General features: G+C 30.3%; 2 protein-coding genes across 3 annotated transcripts in view; one reads left to right on the forward strand and one right to left on the reverse strand.

The window, feature by feature from the left end:
• The window catches only part of LOC111684018 (G2/mitotic-specific cyclin-A), a 41,828-nt gene that overhangs the window by 1,299 nt on the left and 19,401 nt on the right, over positions 1-21,128 (reverse strand). For both annotated transcript variants that reach the window (XM_046951782.1, XM_046951781.1), the window contains 3 exons: positions 6,014-6,237; positions 1,514-1,718; positions 1,193-1,440 (listed from right to left, as the gene is read on the reverse strand). In XM_046951782.1, coding sequence (XP_046807738.1) covers positions 1,193-1,440; positions 1,514-1,718; positions 6,014-6,237 — 677 coding nt within the window. The remainder of the gene's footprint in view (positions 1-1,192; positions 1,441-1,513; positions 1,719-6,013; positions 6,238-21,128) is intronic.
• LOC111684010 (RIB43A-like with coiled-coils protein 2) lies at positions 19,120-20,552 on the forward strand. Its single transcript, XM_023446128.2, has 2 exons — positions 19,120-19,301; positions 19,449-20,552. Exons 1-2 carry the CDS (start codon positions 19,176-19,178, stop codon positions 20,469-20,471), a joined length of 1,149 nt encoding a protein of 382 aa, XP_023301896.2. The 5' UTR covers positions 19,120-19,175; the 3' UTR covers positions 20,472-20,552.

Consider the following 21,128-nt stretch of genomic DNA (forward strand, 5'->3'; position numbering starts at 1 on the left):
AAACTAGAAATGAACTAGAAGTGAACTATAACTGAACTAGAAATAAACTAGAATTGAACTAGTACTGAACTAGAACTGAACTAGAACTGGAATAGAACTGAACAAGAACTGAACTAGAACTGAATTAGAACTGAATTATAACTGAACTAGAACTGAACTAGAACTGAACTAGAACTGAACTAGAACTGAACTAGAACTGAACTAGAACTGAACTAGAACTGAACTAGAACTGAACTAGAACTGAACTACAACTGAACTAGAACTGAACTAGAACTGAACTAGAACTGAACTAGAACTGAACTAGAACTGAACTAGAACTGAACTAGAACTGAACTAGAATTGAACTAGAACTGAACTAGAACTGAATTAGAACCGAACTAGAACTGAACTAGAATTGAACTACAACTGAACTAGAACTGAACTAGTACCTAACTAGAATTAAACTAGAACTGAACTAGAACCGAACTAGAACTGAATTAGAAGTGAACTAGAAATGAACTAGAACTAAACGAGAACGGAACTAGAACTACACTAGAACTGAACTAGAACCGAACTAGAACTGAATTAGAAGTGAACTAGAAGTGAACTAGAAATGAACTAGAAGTGAACTATAACTGAACTAGAAATAAACTAGAAATGAACTAGAAGTGAACTATAACTGAACTAGAAATAAACTAGAATTGAACTAGAACTGAACTAGAACTGGAATAGAACTGAACAAGAACTGAACTAGAACTGAATTAGAACTGAATTATAACTGAATTAGAACTGAACTAGAACAGAACTAGAGCTGAACTAGAACTGAAGTAGAACTGAACTAGAACTGAACTAGAAATAAACTAGAACTGAATTGGAAGTGAACTAGAATCGAACTGAACTAGAACTGAACTAGAACTGAACCAGAACTGAACTAGAACTGAACTAGAACTGAACTAGAACTAAACTAGAACTGAACTAGAACTAAACTAGAACTGAACTAGAACTAAACTAGAACTGAATTGGAACTGAACTAGAACTGAACTATAACTGAACTAGATGTAAACTAGAACTGAACTTGAACAGAACTGGAACGGAACTAGAACTGAACTACAACTGAACTAGAACAGAACTAGAACTGAACTACAACTGCACTAGAACTACAGTAGAACTGAACTAGAATTTAAGTAGAATTGAACTGAACTAGAAAACTTACTTTTCTGCCTTATATTTCTCCTGTATAGCCTGTTGAGGCAAATCCACAGCAGCATTATGAGTTTTACACAAACACAAAATGACCTCTTTTAAATCTTCCAAACGGTAGGTGGTGATTTCTTCCAATTCAGCAGACCACATGGGTAAATTACATAAATAGCGAGCCAAAGCCAAAGAAGCAGCCGAAATCATTGAAGGATGAAAACGCAAATACGGATCAGCTTCCAACAAAGACAATTCAGCAATGTACTAGAATAAAAAAAGAAACATAAAAATCAAATGAAAATCGAAAAATAATTAAGGTGAAAAAAAATCAACTTACCAAAGTCAAAAACTTGACTTTATCGGGTATATCAGTTAACACGGAATAGGTATTAATGAAAACATAGGCTGTGGGAGTGCACAAGTCAAAAGCTAAAATTTTCAAAATAATCTGTTCCATGCGTAAAACTTGAGCTTTGTTATAGGTGTCATCGGTAATGAAAACAAATTCAGCTACATCTGGTGGATAGATTTCTTCGTATTTTCTGAAATAAAGCGATGAAAGAAAAACACATAAAAACATAAATGTAATTTACAACTAAAACTTTTAAAAAATATTTGCCAACTACTAAGAGGGCATTAACTGTGTTATTGAAAGTGTGCTAAAACAGAGGGAAAAATATTGGAAAAATCATTTTTCAAACAACTACCACTAGTTGTTTATCAATAATGCAGCAACATGTATCAGCAATGCAGTAAATAGAAAACAATTCAAACCCACAGCCACTTACGCCACATAAGGTGTGGTAAACCACACAACAAGGATATTCGTAAAGCGGAAAATAACACATTCATTTATTTTTTGTTTGCCCCATGGTGTTTGGCAGTGGAGAAGTAGGAAGAGGTGAAGGTTTTTTTGTTTTTTTACTTACAGTTACATCGAAATATATTGTTAGCAAATACATCAACTTGAAGTATGATATCGTTACAGAGATGTACAAAATTGTTTTATGGTTTCTGGGAAAAGGAATGCAAGGAGAAGAATAATTGAATTTTGCCGCAAATATGAAAGGAGTTGGTTTGTTTAATATCCTCCATAAAGTCTAAAATTGAATTGAAAAACTAAGAGCTATTTCAACTAGAACTTAATTTAGATCTGAACTACAACAGAACAGAACTAGAACAAAAGTAGAACTGAACTAGAATTGAATTAAAACTGAACTAGAACTAAACTAAAACTAGAACTGAACTAAAAATTAACTGGAATTGAACTGGAACTGAACTAGAACTGAACTAGAACTGAACTAGAACTGAACTAGAACTAAACTAGAACAGAACTAGAAGTAAACTAGAACAGAACTAAACAAGTACTAAACTAGAACGGAACTAATACTGAAAGGGAACTTAACTGGAACCGTACTTAAACTGAACTATGACTGAATCCGAACTGAACTAGAACTTAATTAGAATTGAATTGAACTGAACTACAATTAAACTAAAGCTAGAACTGAACTAAAAATTAACTGGAACTGAAACTAAAATAGAACTGAATTAGAACTGAAGTGGAACTAAAGTAGAACTGAACTAATTCTAGTTCAGAACTGATATAGAACTAAACTAAAACTGATCTAGAACTGAATTAGAATTGAACTAGAACTAAACTTGAACTGAACTAGAACTGACTTAGAATTGAACTAGAACTGAACTAGAACTGAACTAGAACTGAACTAGAACTAAACTTGAACGGAACTAGAACTGAACTAGAACTGAACTAGAACTGAACTAGAACTGAACTAGAACTGAAATAGAACTGAACTAGAACTGAACTAGAACTGAACTAGAACTGAACTAGAACTGAACTAGAACTGAACTAGAACTGAACTAGAACTGAACTAGAACTGAACTAGAACTGAACTAGAATTGAACTAGAACTGAACTAGAACTGAACTCGAACTGAACTTGAACTGAACTAGAGCTAAACTAGAAATTAATTGGAACTAAACTAGAACTGAATAGGAGTTGAAGTAGAAACTAAACTAGAACTAAATTAGATCAGAACTAGAACTGATCTAGAACTGAACTAGAATTGAACTAGAACTGAACTAGAACTAACTAAAACTGAACTAAAGCTGAACTAGAAAATAATTGGAACTAAACTAGCACTGAACAGGAGTTGAACTAGAAAGTGAACTAGAACTGAATTAGAACAGAACTAGAACTGGAACTGAACTAGAACTGAACTATAACCGAACTTGAACTGAACTAGAACTTATCTAGAACCGAACTAGAACTGAACTGGAACCGAATTAAACTACACCTGTACTAGAACTGAACTAGATTTGAACTTTAACTGAACTAGAACTGAGCAAAATTTGATTTAGAACTATACTTAACTGAACTAGATTTAAACTAGAACTAAACAAAATGCTATTAAGAATTAAAAAAAATTAACAATTACAATAACCCTCCTCCTATAACACAGTTTTACCACAAAATTATTAATATATTAATCAAACAAAAGTAAACTTTATGATTCCATCATCTCAACCAAAAAAAGTTTGTACAGCTCCTTCGTTTATAAATTGTTTATAAAAGCAGAAGAAAAATATCAAATTCGAAGAAAAAAATTGTTGCCAACAATTCAACATCAACCACAACAAATTGCTGTCAATCTTAAGAAGTTAAAGGGAGAGAGAGAGAAAAATAAAGAAGAAGAAAAAGTAAACAACAATGTTTGTTGTTGCAATGTTAAATTTTTAAAAACACAGTTAAATAAAGTAGAAATTTTGCTAAGTAGAATTGAAGTGATAAACGTAAGAAATTGTATAGAAATTTTATAAAGAAAAACCTTTAAGATGTTGTTGTTGTTGTTGGCGGGTGGCTGTAACAATAACAAGATGAACGTATAATAATGATGATATTGTCTTTCTTGACTGAATAAAATAAAAAAAAATACTTTTTTTATTGCTACAAAAGGACCAACACACACACACACACACAATCTAAAAGAAGTAGTTTTTGTATCAATACAATTTGATAAATAATAACAAATTGTTGGTAATAAAAATAGTGGAAATAATAAGACAAAAAATAAAGGGGATGTTGCAAAAAGAGTTTTATAAACTAAAGTGTAAAGAAGAAAGTCGTTAAACTATGAAATAATATTGGTCCTTAAGCTTTCCTCTGAAGTACTAAACGTATAATTATTACAGAATTTTCAGAGTATTTTCATTAAATTTTCTACACCTATTTTAGACCCCTCCCTTTTTGCCTTATTTATATTTTACTAGCACATCCTGGGTGCTTCGCTACCCTAACTATGTTCAATATCGTAAAAATATCAAAAAGTAGCATCGGAAAAACGAAAAAGTACAAAGATCTCTTTCAATAAATTCTTATTTAATAAGGACCGTGTGTTTCGGTTAACCATTATAAAGAATCCATTTGAAGAATAGAAAAGTACCAAATAGTTCCCACTTCCAGAATATTATTCAGTCAAGACCATGTATGTTAAAATTAATGTTCCTAGGTTGAATATTTTTGAGAATTAAAAAAAAAAATACTACAATTTATGAGATAAAAACTACTAAAAAGTTGTCTCTTAAAGGATCTTATACAATGAGAACCCTTGTATGTTTATTAATCATGTTTTTTCAATTCATATTAAAGAACATACATAGAGTATCATTTGAAGGAAGAAAAAAGTACCAAAATTGTAATAAAGTTTACCTAAGTGGAAAGTACTAATACTAATAAAAGTTTCCCCTTTTCGCTTAGAAGTATACTTTTTCGAGAATTATGTTTACAAAATGTTCCGTATTTAAATCTACATATATATCACAGATAAAACTCAAACGATTCAAATCTGCATTCATTTATTCCAGAAAAATTGTGCTTTAAAAAAGGTACCAAACAATTCACTCAAATTTGGTCCATATAGGCCTTAGTACTCGAATTTCAAAATAATATACCAATAGCTTATTTTGGGTGAGTAAATAAACTACTTTTTGAAATTTTATAAAAGTTGGCTCAATGAGTTTGAATAAAATTAAATTTCCCGTTTTTCTCCTTTTTGGTACTTTTTTACCCAGTGAAATAGCAAACATTTTATTACAATAAATATTACAGAGTTAGTCCGTAATTTAATATGAATAATTCAATAAACCGAAAAAGTTTTCTTAATGTGCTAAAAAAAGTACCATAAATACAGTTTTGTCCCTTTTACACCCAAAAAGGACTGAATTTAAAAAAAAGTACGAAACAGGTGTCTCATAATTTTGAGAGATGTTTCCAAAATATTTAGAAAAATTTAATTATGTTAATTAGTTTAAAAGTTATAAAGGGCTGAAAAAGGTACCAAAATCACCTTTGTTACACATTTTTACCCCTTAAAAGTAAGAATTTCAAAAAAGTACCAGACAATCATCTGCTCATTTTAAGAGTAGATACAGGTGCATTTAAAATTTTTCTTGTATCACTAATATTATGTAAGATATTTAAGAAAACCTGTTTTACCCGTTTTTCCCCTTTTTACCCGTAAATGTGCAAATTTCCAAAAATCCCTCCTTAATGGATCTACATAACCAAAAACACATCTACTGTCAAAATTTCATGATTCTAGGTTCAGCCGTTTGGGCTGTGCGATGATGAATCAGTCAGTCAGTAACGCTACACTTTTATATATATATAGATTAGAAATTCCTTTAAGCAACAAGAATTGCCAATATATTTCATTATTATTATAGTTATACATTGTTTAGCAGTACCACAAAAAGTATTTACCCAGAATACAATTATTTAATTGAGTTATATTGTTAGTTCTTTTCTTAGCTATACTTACGATGCAATATACATGGCAGCCGTTCCAACCAATTGTAATTTATTGCGTACCACCGACATATGACTAAGGAAACGATCAATATACGATACTGATAGATATAAAGTTTCAGTATCCAAATTATATTCTTCAGATACCTCCACTAGCCAATCGACAAGTATGGTGCGCATTGAGTAATTGATATCAGTTTGACGGCGCATATAGTGTGGCTTGGGACGATGTTTTTTCTGGAATGAAAAGAAAATAGTGGGATCGTTAAAAAAATATTGTAAAACTGAAATAAGTAAAATGAAAGTAGTGTATGTTTTGACAAGGACAACTACGCTGTTAGAACTTTACTTTACACTAGGACTTTTTGGTTAGAAAGGATTTAGAATACAGCTTAGTGAACTTTAACTTTTTTATAACTTTCCTATATTGATTAGTTCTAAAACGTATGAAATTATGTTTGTACTAAAGTCGTAAAAGTGAACTAGAACTGAACTAGAACTGAACAAGAACTGAACAAGAACTGAACTAGAACTGAACTAGAACTCAACTAGAACTGAACTAGAACTGAACTAGAACTGAACTAGAACTGAACTAAAACTGAACTAGAACTGAACTAGATCTGAACTAGAAACTAAACTAGAACTTAACTAGAACTGAACTGGAACTGAACTAGAATTGAACATGAACCGAACTAGAACTGAACTAAACTACAACTCAACTAGAACTGATTTAAAATTGAACTTTAACTGAACTAAAACTATACTTGAACTGATCTACAACTGAACTATAACGCAACTAGAATTGAGCTAGAACTGAACTAAAACTGTACTTGAACTGATCTACAACTGAACTAGAATGCAACTAGAATTGAGCTAGAACTGAACTAGAACTCAACAGGAACTGAACTAGAACTTTACTAGAACTGAACTAGAATTGAACACGAACCGAACTAGAACTGAACTAAACTACAACTCAACTAGAACTGATTTAAAATTGAACTTTAACTAAACTAAAACTGTACTTGAACTGATCTACAACTGAACTAGAACGCAACTAGAATTGAGCTAGAACTGAACTAAAACTGAACAGGAACTGAACTATAACTGAACTAGAACAAAACTAGAACTGAACTAGAACTGTACTAGAACTGAACTAGAACTGAACTAGAACTGAACTAGAACTGAACTAGAACTGAACTAGAACTGAACTAGAACTGAACTAGAACTTAACTAGAACTGAACTGAACTAGAACTGAACTATAACTGAACTAGAACTGAACTAGAACTGAACTAGAACTGAACTAGAACTGAACTAGAACTGAACTAGAACTGAACTAAAACTGAACTAGAACTTAACTAGAACTGAACTAGATCAGAACTATGACTGAACTAGAATTAAACTAGATCAGAACTATAACTGAACTAGAACTAGAACTGAACTTGAACTGAACTAGAACTGAACTAGAACTGAACTAGAACTGAACTAGAACTGAACTAGAACTGAACTAGAACTGAACTAGAACTGAACTAGAACTGAACTAGAACTGAACTAGAACTGAACTAGAACTGAACTATAATCGAATTAGAACTGAACTAAAACTGAACTAGATCTGAACTAGAACTGAACTAGAACTAACCTAGAATTGAACTAAAACTGAACTAGAACTAAACTAGAACTCAACTAGAATTGATCTGAAATTGATCTGGAACTGAACTAAAGCTGATCTAGAATTGAACTAGAACTAAACTGAACTGGTTCTTTTAAACCATTTTTACACTCTAAAAATGAAGAACTTCACTTTCATTTTAAACCATTTTTACACTCTTTCTAAGTATGAAGAACTTCACTTCAGATTATTTTCATAGAATTTGCTCAGAAAAAGAAAATACAAATAGTTATCATTCTTGAACTACTTCTAGAAACCTTTTGTATTAGGAGAAACGTTCAGAGTAATTTCACAACTAGTAATAATGGAAACCACTGATAGAAATAATGGCTCAAGAAATTCCACTTCTATAGATTTTAGAACTCTCTAAGGGAAAAGAACGTCGCTTTCGAGTCTTTATTAAGAATTTGCTTTAAAAGACAAACTTAAATGGTTGTCATTCACGAACAAGTTCTACAAACATTTGTATTCAATCTTAAACTAGTTCTAAAACCTTTCATAGAAGAACTAATAGAAATTATTGATCGAAAGTTCTTTAAAAATGAAACAAAAATGGGGTATTTTTTAAAGTTTAATATAAATCTTCTTTACAAAATTTGATTAAAACTCCTGGAATTCTAGTCTTGTGTTTCCTGAGAAAATAGTTGTAAATTTAACCAGAACTGATGATTTGTTTTAAGATTTAAAATTCCCTAAAATTTATAACTAAAACCTTTCCTTGGCTTATTAATAAAAAAATGTTGCTCCAATTTTTATGTTAAATTTAAAAATTTATGTAAATTAAACAGCTGCTGCTTGTTAAAGAAATCATCAGATTGATTTCTCAAGATAAAACTCATAAAAATCATAAAATACTCAACAATATGATTAAAAGTTATGCTGTTGTAGATATTTTAATGTCTAAGACAATTAAGATGATGTGAGAAATTTGAATTTGAAAATAAAACCTTTACAAAATTGAATTGCCTAGAAAAAAACGGCTCAAAAAAAAAAAATATACATGAGAAACATCAAACGTCAAAAACCGAAAGAAGAAAAATAAACAACAACTTTACAAAAAAAATTTAAGAAAAAAAAAATAAACGAAATACAAATGGGGGTACACATATGAATTTACATATGTATGTATAATATTATTAATAATAATAAAGGAAATATGTACATACACACATACACATATGAATGAATGTTAGGTTACGCTTATTATAATAATATATGTAAGACAAAAAATTGAGAGTGATATTATCATTATAAAAAGCCAATGATCAACATCTTACAGACCCCCATTTTATAAGTAGTTGTAGTTGTTGTTGGCTACTAAGTGTTTTATTAATGAGAAAACATTTAAATTAAAGCACCCATATGAATATAATATGAATTATATTCAGATCTATATCTTGAAAGTGTATTTGTATAGGTCTTGAGTTGTGGTTGATGAATGTTTGCGTGTAGTGGGTGTTAATAAAAATTTTAAACAATTTAAAGAAATTATGAATATTTAAGTTGTTTGTTTGCTATTTATTTCATTGTTTAAATGATTTTGAGTGAGTATTTATGGTAATTTTAAATAAATATATATTTTTTTCTTAATTACTTAAACAACAATACAAACAAAATCAACTTTTATTTTAACACTCTTAATCAGTTGTGATCACAAAAGAATTAGTAAAGTTTTTAACACTAGAGGGGGAGGAATAAGAAATTTCTTTTTTGAAATTTCTAGTTGAAATTACTGATAAAAGAATTGGTTTTAAAAATGTTCTTTAAAGAATTACTCGTGAAAAAACGTTAAGATGAATATATTGATAAACGAATTGATTCTCGAAATGTTCTTTAAAGAATTATTCGTGAAAAAAAACTTAAAAATTCATTGAATAAAAACATTCTTTCTTAAAAAGCTGGGTGCTTTATATAGTATTTTTTTTATCTAGAACTAGTTGTTTCAGAAATTTGTTCTAAAACCATTAAAGTACAGACTTTTAATCGGGAAAGGAACTTGCTCGCAAAGTGAAAAGTAGCAGAGTTCTTTTTATTATATTTTTTTTATCTAGAACTAGAAATTTTAGGAATTTGTTTTAGAACCATTCTAGTAAAGACTTTTAATCGTTAAAGGAACTTGCTCGCAAACTGAAAAGTAAAATACTAATTGAACATTCATTCTCCAAGGAGTTTTTTTTTTATATTAATTTCATTTCTTGTCTAGAACAAGTTAAAAACATTCACCAAAGAATTAATTCTAAAGTGAATACATAGAAAGTTTATTATTCATTCTTGAACTAGTTCAGGAAATTTTAAAAAGCAGAGACATTTTTATAGTACATTTTAATCAAGAACTATTTTCAATCATTAAGGAATTGGAATTTGTTCTTGTGTACAAGTTTAAAACTTTGAATAAAAAAATATTTCATAAAGTGAATATTTAAAGAGTTAATTATTCATTAATGAACTAGTTCTGGAGCTTTTCAAAAGCAAAGAACTTTTTATAGAAAATTCTATTCAAGAACTAGTTGAAATCATTAAGGAATTGGAATTTGTTCTAGAAACATCCAAGTAAGAATGTTGGATTCAAAACGAGAAAACAACTTGTTAGTAAAGTTAAAATTTAAATATGTAATTGAACATTCGTTCTCGAATGAACGTTAAAAATTGTTATCGTAACGAGTAAAGAATTTGTTCGTAAAGTAAAAAATTAAATATATAATTCAACATTCATTTTAAAGTAAATATCTTTTTATAGTATTTTCAAATCTAGAACTATCTAAACCCATAAATTTTAAGGCTTCGAAACGAGAAAGTAACTTTTGCGGAAAGTGAAAATTCAAATAATTGAGCATTCGTTCTCGAACGAGTTGTTTTTTAACTTTTAAAAGAACGAACGTTCTATAATAATTTCCCGTCTAGACAAGCTGAAAACATTAAATAAAGAATTGGTTCTAAAGTTTGTTCATAAATTGGATATTTATATAGTTTGAACATTCATTTATGAACAAGTTCTTTTCGAAGTGAGAGCTGAGAATGAAAATTGAAATACTTATTCATTCATATTTGAACTAGTTATAGAACTAGTTCAAAGTTAACGACTTTTTAAACTTTTATAAAGAATTTGTTTTATAATTCTCTTTGAAAAGATTTCATAGAACTAGTTTCAAATGTGAAAGTAATGATTTCGTAGAACTACCCCTGAATAAGAAAATTCAAATAAATGATTATTGAACCAGTTTCATTAAAGGGAGTTCATTATTCATTCATGAACTAGTTCTACAAGTTTTCAAAAGTAATTTTTTATTGCAAAAAAAGAATTTGTTGTTACGCTCAAATTATCTCTATTCGAAATGATTCCGAGAACCAGTTCAAATGATGATTATTGAACCAGTTCCACAAAAATAAAGTTCATTATTCATTCTTGAACTAGTTCTTAAAGTTTTTAAAACTAATGATTCCCTAGCACTACCTTTCACATGAAATATGTTCCCTTTTCACTTTTTTCGTTCACTAACCTTTTTGTCGTGAAAACATTTCCTCTGTTGTGAAATTTGTTGATGGAATTTTGTAAACATTAAACAGCTGTTCCATACAAAATCAACTATTGTGAATGAATTGTTCACAACAAGTTTGACGATAGCAATTTTCCCTTCGAGGGAAATGAAAATTTCAAGGGAACAAAATTTTCACTTCTATTGGCAATAGGGGTGAATGTGAGTGATTATTGAACCAGTTTTTTTTTTTTAAGAAAATTCATTATTCTTGCCTGAATTAGTATTAAAAGTTTTGAAAAGTAATTTTTTATTGCAAATTTCTTATGTAGAACTAGTGTTAACTATTATTTTTAAGAATTTGTTCTGGAAACTTTAAAATAAGAAAATTCGATTCGTAATGATTTCGAGAACTAGTTCGGAATAATTAAACATTCCCAATTGATTCAGTTCTACAAACTATTACAAAAATTGAATCTTTTAATAGTTAATTCTTTTTTAGAACGAGTCATAGATTAAAGAATTCGCTCTAGATTTGATTCTAGAGGAATTCGCGAGTTTTTCGTATGATTTGCTTAACAAGTGAAAGTATTTGTTATTTCCTTGCTATAAAGCTACAAATATCGTGTGAAATTTTACTGTTATAAACTCATCTATTTATTATTCTTTTGGAAACATTTCACATTTAAGCTAAAACGGCTCTTTTAGTGTTAATAAATAATTATAAATTAGCATTACATTTACCACCCATATATAAATAAAAAAACAACAAAAACACTTTTTTTTTTAATTTCATTTTAAATGGCCACTTAATAGCTTGTTTACACAACGCCATCAATTTTTTTCTAACACCAAAAAACTAAATTTTTATGTATTTTCAATTGTTTGAAATATTTTTCAAACTCTTTTTTTATACCCTTCACCTTCGTGAGAAGGGTATATATAAGTTTGTCATTCCGTTTATAATTTCTATAATATAATTTTCCGACCCTATAAAGTATATATATATATATATATATATATTCTGGATCCTTATAGATAGCGTAGTCGATTGAGCCATGTCCGTCTGTCTGTCTGTAGAAATCAGTTTTTAGAGGTCCCCCGATATCGGCGAGATCCGAATCTTCAATAATTCAGTTGGAAATGCTTTCGAGAAGATCGCTATTTAAAATCAGCAAAATCGGTCTATAAATAACGGAGATATGATCAAAAATCCGAGACAACCTCTGAAAATTTCATCAAAAAATCCAAATTTTTTTCATGCTTTGTTAGAAAAGCAACAACAACACTGAAATTGGATAAATATGTACATGAGCGTGTGGAGAAGGGTATAACAAGAACAAGGAGATAAAGCAGTAATATTGTGGTAATACAGCTCATATTTGTTTGAGGGTGGTAATACAGTTTAACGGTGGTATTACAGTACAACGGTTAATATTTCTTTCTGCAACAGTTTATATTTGTTTGTGTGTATGTTATGTGTGACATGTGTGCAGAGATACAAAATAAATAAAAACTGTTTTTTTTTAAAACATACTTGGTGAAGGGTATATAAGATTCGGCACAGCCGAATATAGAAATATTACTTGTTTATATATATAAAGGGTCCGCAAAGAAAAACAAAAATCATGGTAATTTTTGAAACCTTATACTCATAACAAATTCTTAACACATTTTAAACATGAGCTGGTTATTTGAACGTGTCTATTATTACGATTTTATAATGTTAAAAAAAAAATTTTGTCATTTAAAATGCACAACATGTTATAGTGGGAAATAAGTAAAAAAATAAATAAATATAGTGGAAAAAAGGCATAAAATATTACCAAAAATCATTTAAGAAATTTTAAAATATTTGTTCCAAGTTAAGTCGGCAAAATAGCAAGACGTTTTAGTTTTGTTATCTTTAATTTTTGTAAAAGAATTAAGAAATATAAAAACGTTTTTATTTAACTTTAAAGTTTAATACAAATAATTCTCCCCATACCTCCCTCCTACTTCTACTTTTTCCTTTTCCATTATAATTATTGTATTTGATTTCATCCTCATTATATTTATAAATTTATTTCGTGATTTTATCATATATTTTATGAATATGAATTGTTTTTAAAGTTTTACAAATTGAAGGTTTTATAGGTCAAGACAGTAAGTTAAAGGTATGAAAACTTGAAAGGATTGTAAAGTAAACGGCAAAAGTTCAAAAATACTTTCATTCATACTTTGAATTTTGTTAAACAAATTGAGTTCTTAAAAACATTCTCCGAAGTATTGAATATGAAAGCAATTCTACAAAGAACTAGTTTAACATTCATTCTTGAACGAGTTTTAAAACTTTTTTTGAAGCAACATATTATTTTTATTCTCCTAGAACTAGTAGAAGTCCTTAAAGTCCATGAAAATCGTTTCGTATTTAAAAATATTCTTAGAAGTATTGAACAAGAAAGCAATTCTACGAAGAACTAGTTAAACATTCATTCTTGAACGAAACATATTCACCCATATTCGACAATCATCATTTCACGTGAAATATGTTCCTTTTTCACTTTTTTCGTTCACTAACATTTTTGTCGTGAAAATTTGTGAAATTTTTTAATTGAATTTTGTAAACATTGAACAGCTGTTTCATACAAAATCAACAATTGTGAATGAATTGTTCACAGCACGTTCACGATAGCAATTTTCCCTTCGAGGGAAATGAAAAGTTCAAGGGAACAAACTTTTCAATTCTATTGGCGTTAGGGGTGATTGTTTATATTTCACTAGAACTAGTAGAAGTCTTTGAAGTCCATGAAAATTGTTTTGCGGTATTGGTTTTAAAAGATAAAATTCTAAAAAGATTTATTCATGAACTAGTTCTTCTATTCTTATCTTTTAGAACTTATAAAGATCATTGAAGGAAATTGGATGGTAAGACACCTTAAAGATACGTGCTGATTAAAAAACAATCATACATGAACTTAGTTCTGGAGTTCTTCCTAGTAGAAGTCATTGAGGTCCATTAAAATCGTTTCGCGATATTGGTTCTAAAAGATAAAATTCTAAAAAGATTTATTCATGAACTAGTTTTTCAATGCTCAATCTTTAGAACTTTTGAATATCATTGAAGGGAATTGGAATTGGGAATGAACAGCTGTTGCATACAAAATCAACTATTGTGAATGAATTGTTTACAGCAAGTTCGCGATAGCTATTTTCCCTTCGTATGGAATGAAAATTTTAAGAGAACTCCATAGAACTAGTATTAGAATCAGAATTTTCATAATCTGTCAAGAAACGACTTCAAAATGCTTCGTTAAAACATTTTTCCGTAAGTGAAAATTCAAATGTCGTCCTTTTGTCAAAACTCAGAACTGATTATAAATCAAAATTTTGGAATTTATTGTGAAACTTCTTAAAATAATTTTTTGTTTCGACAAAAAAGCATTTGAATGATTGCTTTCTTTTAATTATCTTTTCTTCTTATTGTAAGCTTAGTTTGTAAATGTGTTAAGTCGTTTTATATAAATTTGTTCAGAGAGACTAAAGAAGATTTGTAAATTTTTATTTATATATTTTAAAAGATTTTTTAAGAAAGATTTTACTTTCTTTTGCAAAAAGGTTAAGTTCAAAGAGAGATGTAAAGCCTTTGGTTTCACATCTCATTTTTTTTAGAAAAACTAAACTTAACACATTTAACCGCTAAGCTAGCTACAAGTTATATGTTTTCCCATGTTTATTTTATAGACATTTGAGCAAAAACTAAGAACGAGGATTGAAAACTCAAGATATTGCAATAAAAAACAGACACTGAGGAGGGGACAGAGTGAGAAAACTAAAATTCAAATATGAAAAATTCATATTTGAAAAAAAAACAACACACAAATCTATATAAAAAGTATATAAAAACCAGACATACATATCATGTATTTGTGTGGTTTTTAGCAACAATTCTTTTTATTTGAGTTGTTCTTAAGGGTTTTTTTTTGCAGATTTTGAAACAAAAACCATCCATCAAAATAGAACAACAATAAAAACAAATTTTATTTAGACAGAAAAATTTTGGTTTTATTTTCTGTTGAGTTCTGTGTAAATGACTGATGACATGCATATGGCTGGAATCTAAGAATGATATCATATTGTTAACGATTAATCGATTATTCGTTATAGAAGAATTTAGATGAGGATTTGACAACAATACGATTTATAAGAGAATCGGATTTGATCAAGATTTTGACTTTGATTTGACAAGATTTTTAAAATTAAAATTTTTAGCAAATACGGTTGGACAGGGCAGTGAAAGGCAGAGAGTTAAAAAAGTTCTCTAGCGGGTTGTGTTTGTTTTTCATAAATGCGTGAGCATACGTACGAGTAAAAGAAAGAGTACAAAGCAACTCATTTGAGAGGTCATTGCGTTTCGCTGATTTAGGTTTACCCCAGGTTACACCGATCGTCCAGTTGACTAGCTATCTCAACATGTGCTTGTCCTGGTTATCGTGGTAGTTCGCTGCTTGCGAGTAGAGTCAAAGGTACTTCGTTTTGCGCTTGTCCTATGAGGAACTCAATCGTCATATCATAGATTTCGAGGAGACAAAGAGAGTCTTGGATTACCTACTATCAAGATGAGAAAGAAGAGGAATTAATTGAACATCTTCTTTGCCACTGTCCGGCACTGGAGGACATCAGACTTCGGTATCTAGGACATCGATTTCTGGAGAACACCTCAGAATTATCAGGGACTAAAATATATAACCTTAACGCCTTGATCAGGCACTGCGGCTATTTTGACGAGACAAACTCAAACAGCATTGATCAGTAGCTTTTTCGAGTTCGCGACTTTTCCTCTCTTATGTTTAGTTCTTAGTCTCTCTCTATCTAACTTTCAATACACTATAATACTATTAATACCCCTAATACCTATTCACTGTTATCTCTTACCATAACTTTCTATGTCCTTGTCCACTTCTCTTTATTACACTTACAGGTATCACAAAGGGACCAATAGGACCCACGTGTGTATTTATTGTAGCCTGAGCCAACCAACTAACCAACCTACTATTAAGAGTTAGCCCAGGCTACCGAGCGTCCAGGTGACTAGCTAGTTTAACCTGATTATCGTAGTAGTTCGTTGCTTGCAAGTAGAGTCGAAGGGACTTCCTTTTGCGCGTATCCTATGAGGAATACACTCCTTGTAATCAATCATAGATTACGAAGAGACAGACAAAAAGTATCTACTCTCTCGCTTACAAAGGGGACACTAAAGTGACGATTGTCTTCATACGTGACGGAAAACAAACTAGAGCTAAACAGCTGATTAGACGCAAATGTAAATCTCTCGTCTTTTGCGGATGTATTGACTCTTTGTCGAACTGCTGGGTAATGGGCCTTAAATTGAAAACACTATTACTTGAATAGCGGAGTATAAACTCTCATGCCTGTCCATCATCTATTACATTTTATGACTATATTTTTCCTTATATATAGTATTTCCTTTTTTCGCACACAAGTAAATCTCCTGTGAAATTCTAGTTTTATGTCAGTTAGAAAAATGCATTAAAGTTTATTGAGATGAAATTTTCTTTTACAGCCAATAAAAATGAAATCAAAATACTATCAGATATAAAGGACACGAACGGTTTTCATAGTTTGGTGGTATGCAATAGTATTTACAACCTCAAGAGTAGAATTTCCAAAATTGTTTGTTTTTTTTTCGCTCTCGTATATGAATGCAGAAAGGAAATTAGAAAAAAGAAACAAACTAAAGGATATGTTTATTTAATGTTCTATAAAATATTAGAGAAAATGGCAATGAGGGAATGTGTTTTTTAAAAGTAAAATTTCCCTAAAGATTTAAAGCAAATTTGCCAAAAAAAAAAAATCAAATGTTTTAGAAATAAGGTGAGTTTATAAATTGTATTACGTTATATGACTCAAATAAGATCTTCTCTGATCTAGTTGATTCTTATTCTTCTCTGATCTAGTTGAAATTATTAACTAAAGATTCCGTTTAAGAATCTCGAATGAAAAAGAGATAGAAATCTAGTTTCAAAACAATCATTATTGAACTTATTCCAAAATCTTTCTAAAGAGCAACTTTATATTAAACTCTTTTTCTCTGCTCTAGTCAATAGTTGTGGGACTTGGGATTAAAGATTTGTTTCTATAACAAGAAAGACTCTTGCCGTTCATTATGTTTTATCAGGCGAATTTGCCATTTCTTTGTCTGGCTGTCATAAGACTCAGAGTCTCTAATATTTCATGCTCAAGAGAATCGATTCGCTAAATCTTGCTTAATTGGGGACAGTAAATAGAACAGTAATATATCGGACTAGGTTATATAGGTTATGCCAGGATTCCAGAGAAACTGGGACTGTCCTACAGAATAGAGAATCTCAGTTTAAAAAGGAAGATACTTGAAAGATTCCATAAGGAACTGGGAGAATGCTATGTTCGTTACAGGGAGACTCAAAGTCTCTAATATTTCATTCTTCAGGGTCAGTAAGTAGGACTGTAATGTACCTAACTATTGCAAGTTATGCAAAGATACAGAGGAACTGGGAATTTGTCTCTGTCCTAGAATGGAGTAACTTAACAAATTCATTCATATATTTAATTGCAAAACAATTTTTTAAATCTACATAAAACGATGATGTTGGCGGAGATGGTGCCGTTGTGTAGTGTGGTTGCGGTTAGGGATTTCTTGGTATTCCACAAAAAGAAATAAGAAAACAAAAACAAAAACCTAAATTTAAAACTTTGTAACGTATTATGTGTAGTGTTTTTGTTTTTAGTGCTTTTTTCTCCGTCTTGTTGTTGACTTTGAAATAAAAAACAAGTAAGAGTGCTATATTCGGCTGTGCCGAATCTTATATACCCTTCACCATAGTGTATTTTAAACATTTTTTTTATAAATTTTAAATTTTTCCCGACTACATTATTTTTACATTAAAAGCTAAACAAAAAGAACAACAACAACGCTAAACGAAATAAAAAACATAATATACAAGGCATCTAAACCAACTGACATCTAAACATACATAACGAAAAACACAGAAAAACAAAAACAAAAATAACAACACAATGACGCCAACAGCATCCAAACATACAAAAAAACACACAGCTGAATAAAACCAAATACATCTACACACACGTGTACATCTTTTTCTAATATACAGTGTTGTTGTTGCTTTTTTAACAAAGCATGATAAAAATATGACATTTTTTATGAAATTTTCAGAGGTTGTCTCGGATTTTTGCTCATATCTCCGTTATTTGCCGACCGATTTTGCTGATTTTAAATAGCGATCTTCTCGAAAGCATGTCTAATAGAATTATTGAAGATTCGGATCTCGCCGATATCTGGGGTTCTCTAAAAACTGATTTCAACAGACAGACGGACAGACAGACGGACATGGCTTAATCGACTCCGCTATCTATAAGCATCCAGAAAATATATACTTTATAGGGTCGGAATATTATATTATAGAAATTACAAACGGAATGACAAACTTATATATACCCTTCTAACGAAGGTGAAGGGTATAATAAAACAACAACAAGCTTAAAGAGTGTAAGTTAACATGGCAATCAAGCGTTTTCCAAATGTGTTTGCATTATACATGTATATATGTATGTTTAAGTAAATAATGGACGTAGTAATGTTGCCATGTATCCCCAGATATACAAATAATAATAAACATATTTGCTCCATGTCAACAAAAACAAAAAAAGTGAAAAAAAGAAATAGAAACAATGACAAGTTAAATGTAAAGTGATGGAAGAATAAGAAAAGATTTTGTATACTTAACTACAAGTAAACAATTAGTTTAGAGATTTTTCTTATAAAATCCCCAAAAATTTATTTTAAAATTCGGTTGAGTGTATTGTTTTTTTTTTTTTTGTGTAAAAAAAAGTTTTTGAAATTGATACAAAAGCAATTTTGACAAGTATTATATAAAATTTTTATAATAAATACAAATTTTATTTATTTTTTACTAATTTTTTGTTGTTTTTTTAAAGCTGACCCCCTTGGACTTGTAAAAAACAGTTTAATTATATAATGTCTATGAATAAGGGTTTTATGACTAAGGCCGATTTGAATGAGGCGGCCAAATTGGAGAAACGTAAACAATATGAAGAGGAACGTAAGAAGAGAATTTTCAATGCCAAACAACGTTTATATGGGGTAAGTGTACAAAGGGCACGAATGTAAAACCCCTGATTCTGAAACAACAATTTCTAATATTCAAAATCAGTTTATTAATATAAAATCCTTAACTTGAACTTTAACTAAAAAGTATATTCTCAATCCAAAATTTTCTAATCTATCCAGCTCGATTTAGATGCATTAGAACGACAAATAGCTGATAAATCGAAATTACAACAAATAGAGGCCGAATATGAACGTCGTTATGAACAACAGGCCGATATGATACAAAAAGTTGTACACAATAAAGAATTGGAATTAGAGAAACGTAAACGTATGGTAGAGAGTGATATCAACTATTATCGCTGTCGTTTTCAGCGTAAAGAACAGCGACGTGAATACGATCTAAATGATCCGGATTCTATAAAAAAATCTCAACCAGTACGTATAGCCGATGATGATTTTAGTTTAGGTATATCATCGGCTCAAATTTTCAATGGTGAGGATTTGGGACAACGGGAACGTCAACAAAAACAACGAGAACAACAGAGAGCCTGGTTAGATCAACAGATATTGGAGAGAAAAAGAGCCGAGGAATCACGCCTGCAGGCTGAAAAAGCTTTACAAGAATCCATAGCTTCAAGAGATCAACGTTTAGAGGATATGGCCAATTCAGAGCGTAAAGTACGTAATCAAATAGTAGATTCTATAAGGCAATATAATTGTCAAATGGCTCAACAAAAGAAACAGGAGCTGTTACGCAAAAAACAAGAGAAAAATGAAGATGATATGGCAGAAATCTATAATATGTTAACCAGTGATATCTTAACTGAAAATCCCGATGTAGCACAATCGAAAACAAATCCTAATAAGAAAATTGCATTTATGTATCGTGGCATGACTGCCGAAGAATTGGAAGCTTTTCGTAAGGATCAACAACAACAAATGTTAGATAAAAAGAAAGAAAAAACGGAACAGCAAATAATGGAAAAACAATGGGAACAATATGCCTTGAATATGGATCGTGAATTGAGATTAAAAGATTTGGAAATGAATCGCAAAAAGCAGAGAGAATTTGAAAAAGTTTTGGATATTAATGATAAATTAGCTAAAGAGCAGAGACAACAAAAGGATTTAAATAATCGTGTTTTGAATCGTAATGAAGTTTCAAAAGAATTCTATGAACAATTTAATAAGACATCGCGTTAAGGTTTTGGATTTTTGTTTTGGACAAATTTTTAAAATTTTGAAATTTTTAATAAAAACAAATTTAAGATTGTGTAAAAAAAAGTTCGTTTTGAAAAGAAAATTTAAGGATTAATTTGGGTTTTAAACGTTATAAGGGTATTCTAGAGCTTTACGAGCATTCCAGAGGTGAATGCTTCTATTCTACTTGACGCACGAACTGTCAAGTAGAATCGAAGAGACTTCGTTTTGACCGGACCATTCCACTCGTCAGATGTTGAATTTGTAGTATTAGATCCAGACCGTAGTTCTAAGACATCTGAGGATATCATTCAGCCTAAGGTGAGATATGAAGTGATTGCCAAGGAAGCGTTTTCTCTTTTCGGCCAGACCAGGGCATTTATAGAAGAGATAAAAGGCCGTTTCTTCCTTTTCCCTGTCTTTGCAATTGCGACAATGATCATTGAAAGACAGACCAAGCCGACTATTACCAATGTCCTGTTATTACTGCTATCAGCCTCCATATGTTCCGGCTACTTCACGTTTCTCATTGAAGGAGGGACACGCTAACTTGGACCTTTTACATGTGTCCAGGTTATTCCACCTATTTTCCGCTTTTTGCAGAAAGAATCTTTTCCGCTTTTTGAAGAAAGAATCTGAGGATATTGATCTCGAAAAACT

This window comes from Lucilia cuprina, chromosome 5 (genome assembly GCF_022045245.1).
Source record: "Lucilia cuprina isolate Lc7/37 chromosome 5, ASM2204524v1, whole genome shotgun sequence".
NCBI lineage: Eukaryota > Metazoa > Arthropoda > Insecta > Diptera > Calliphoridae > Lucilia > Lucilia cuprina.

Excerpts from the sequence above, each read along its gene's own strand:
- LOC111684010 (XM_023446128.2), top strand. The coding sequence starts at position 19,176 with ATGTCTATGAATAAGGGTTTTATGACTAAGGCCGATTTGAATGAGGCG. Across the intron at positions 19,302-19,448 it reads CCAAACAACGTTTATATGGG|CTCGATTTAGATGCATTAGA; the intron begins GTAAGTGTACAA and ends TAATCTATCCAG.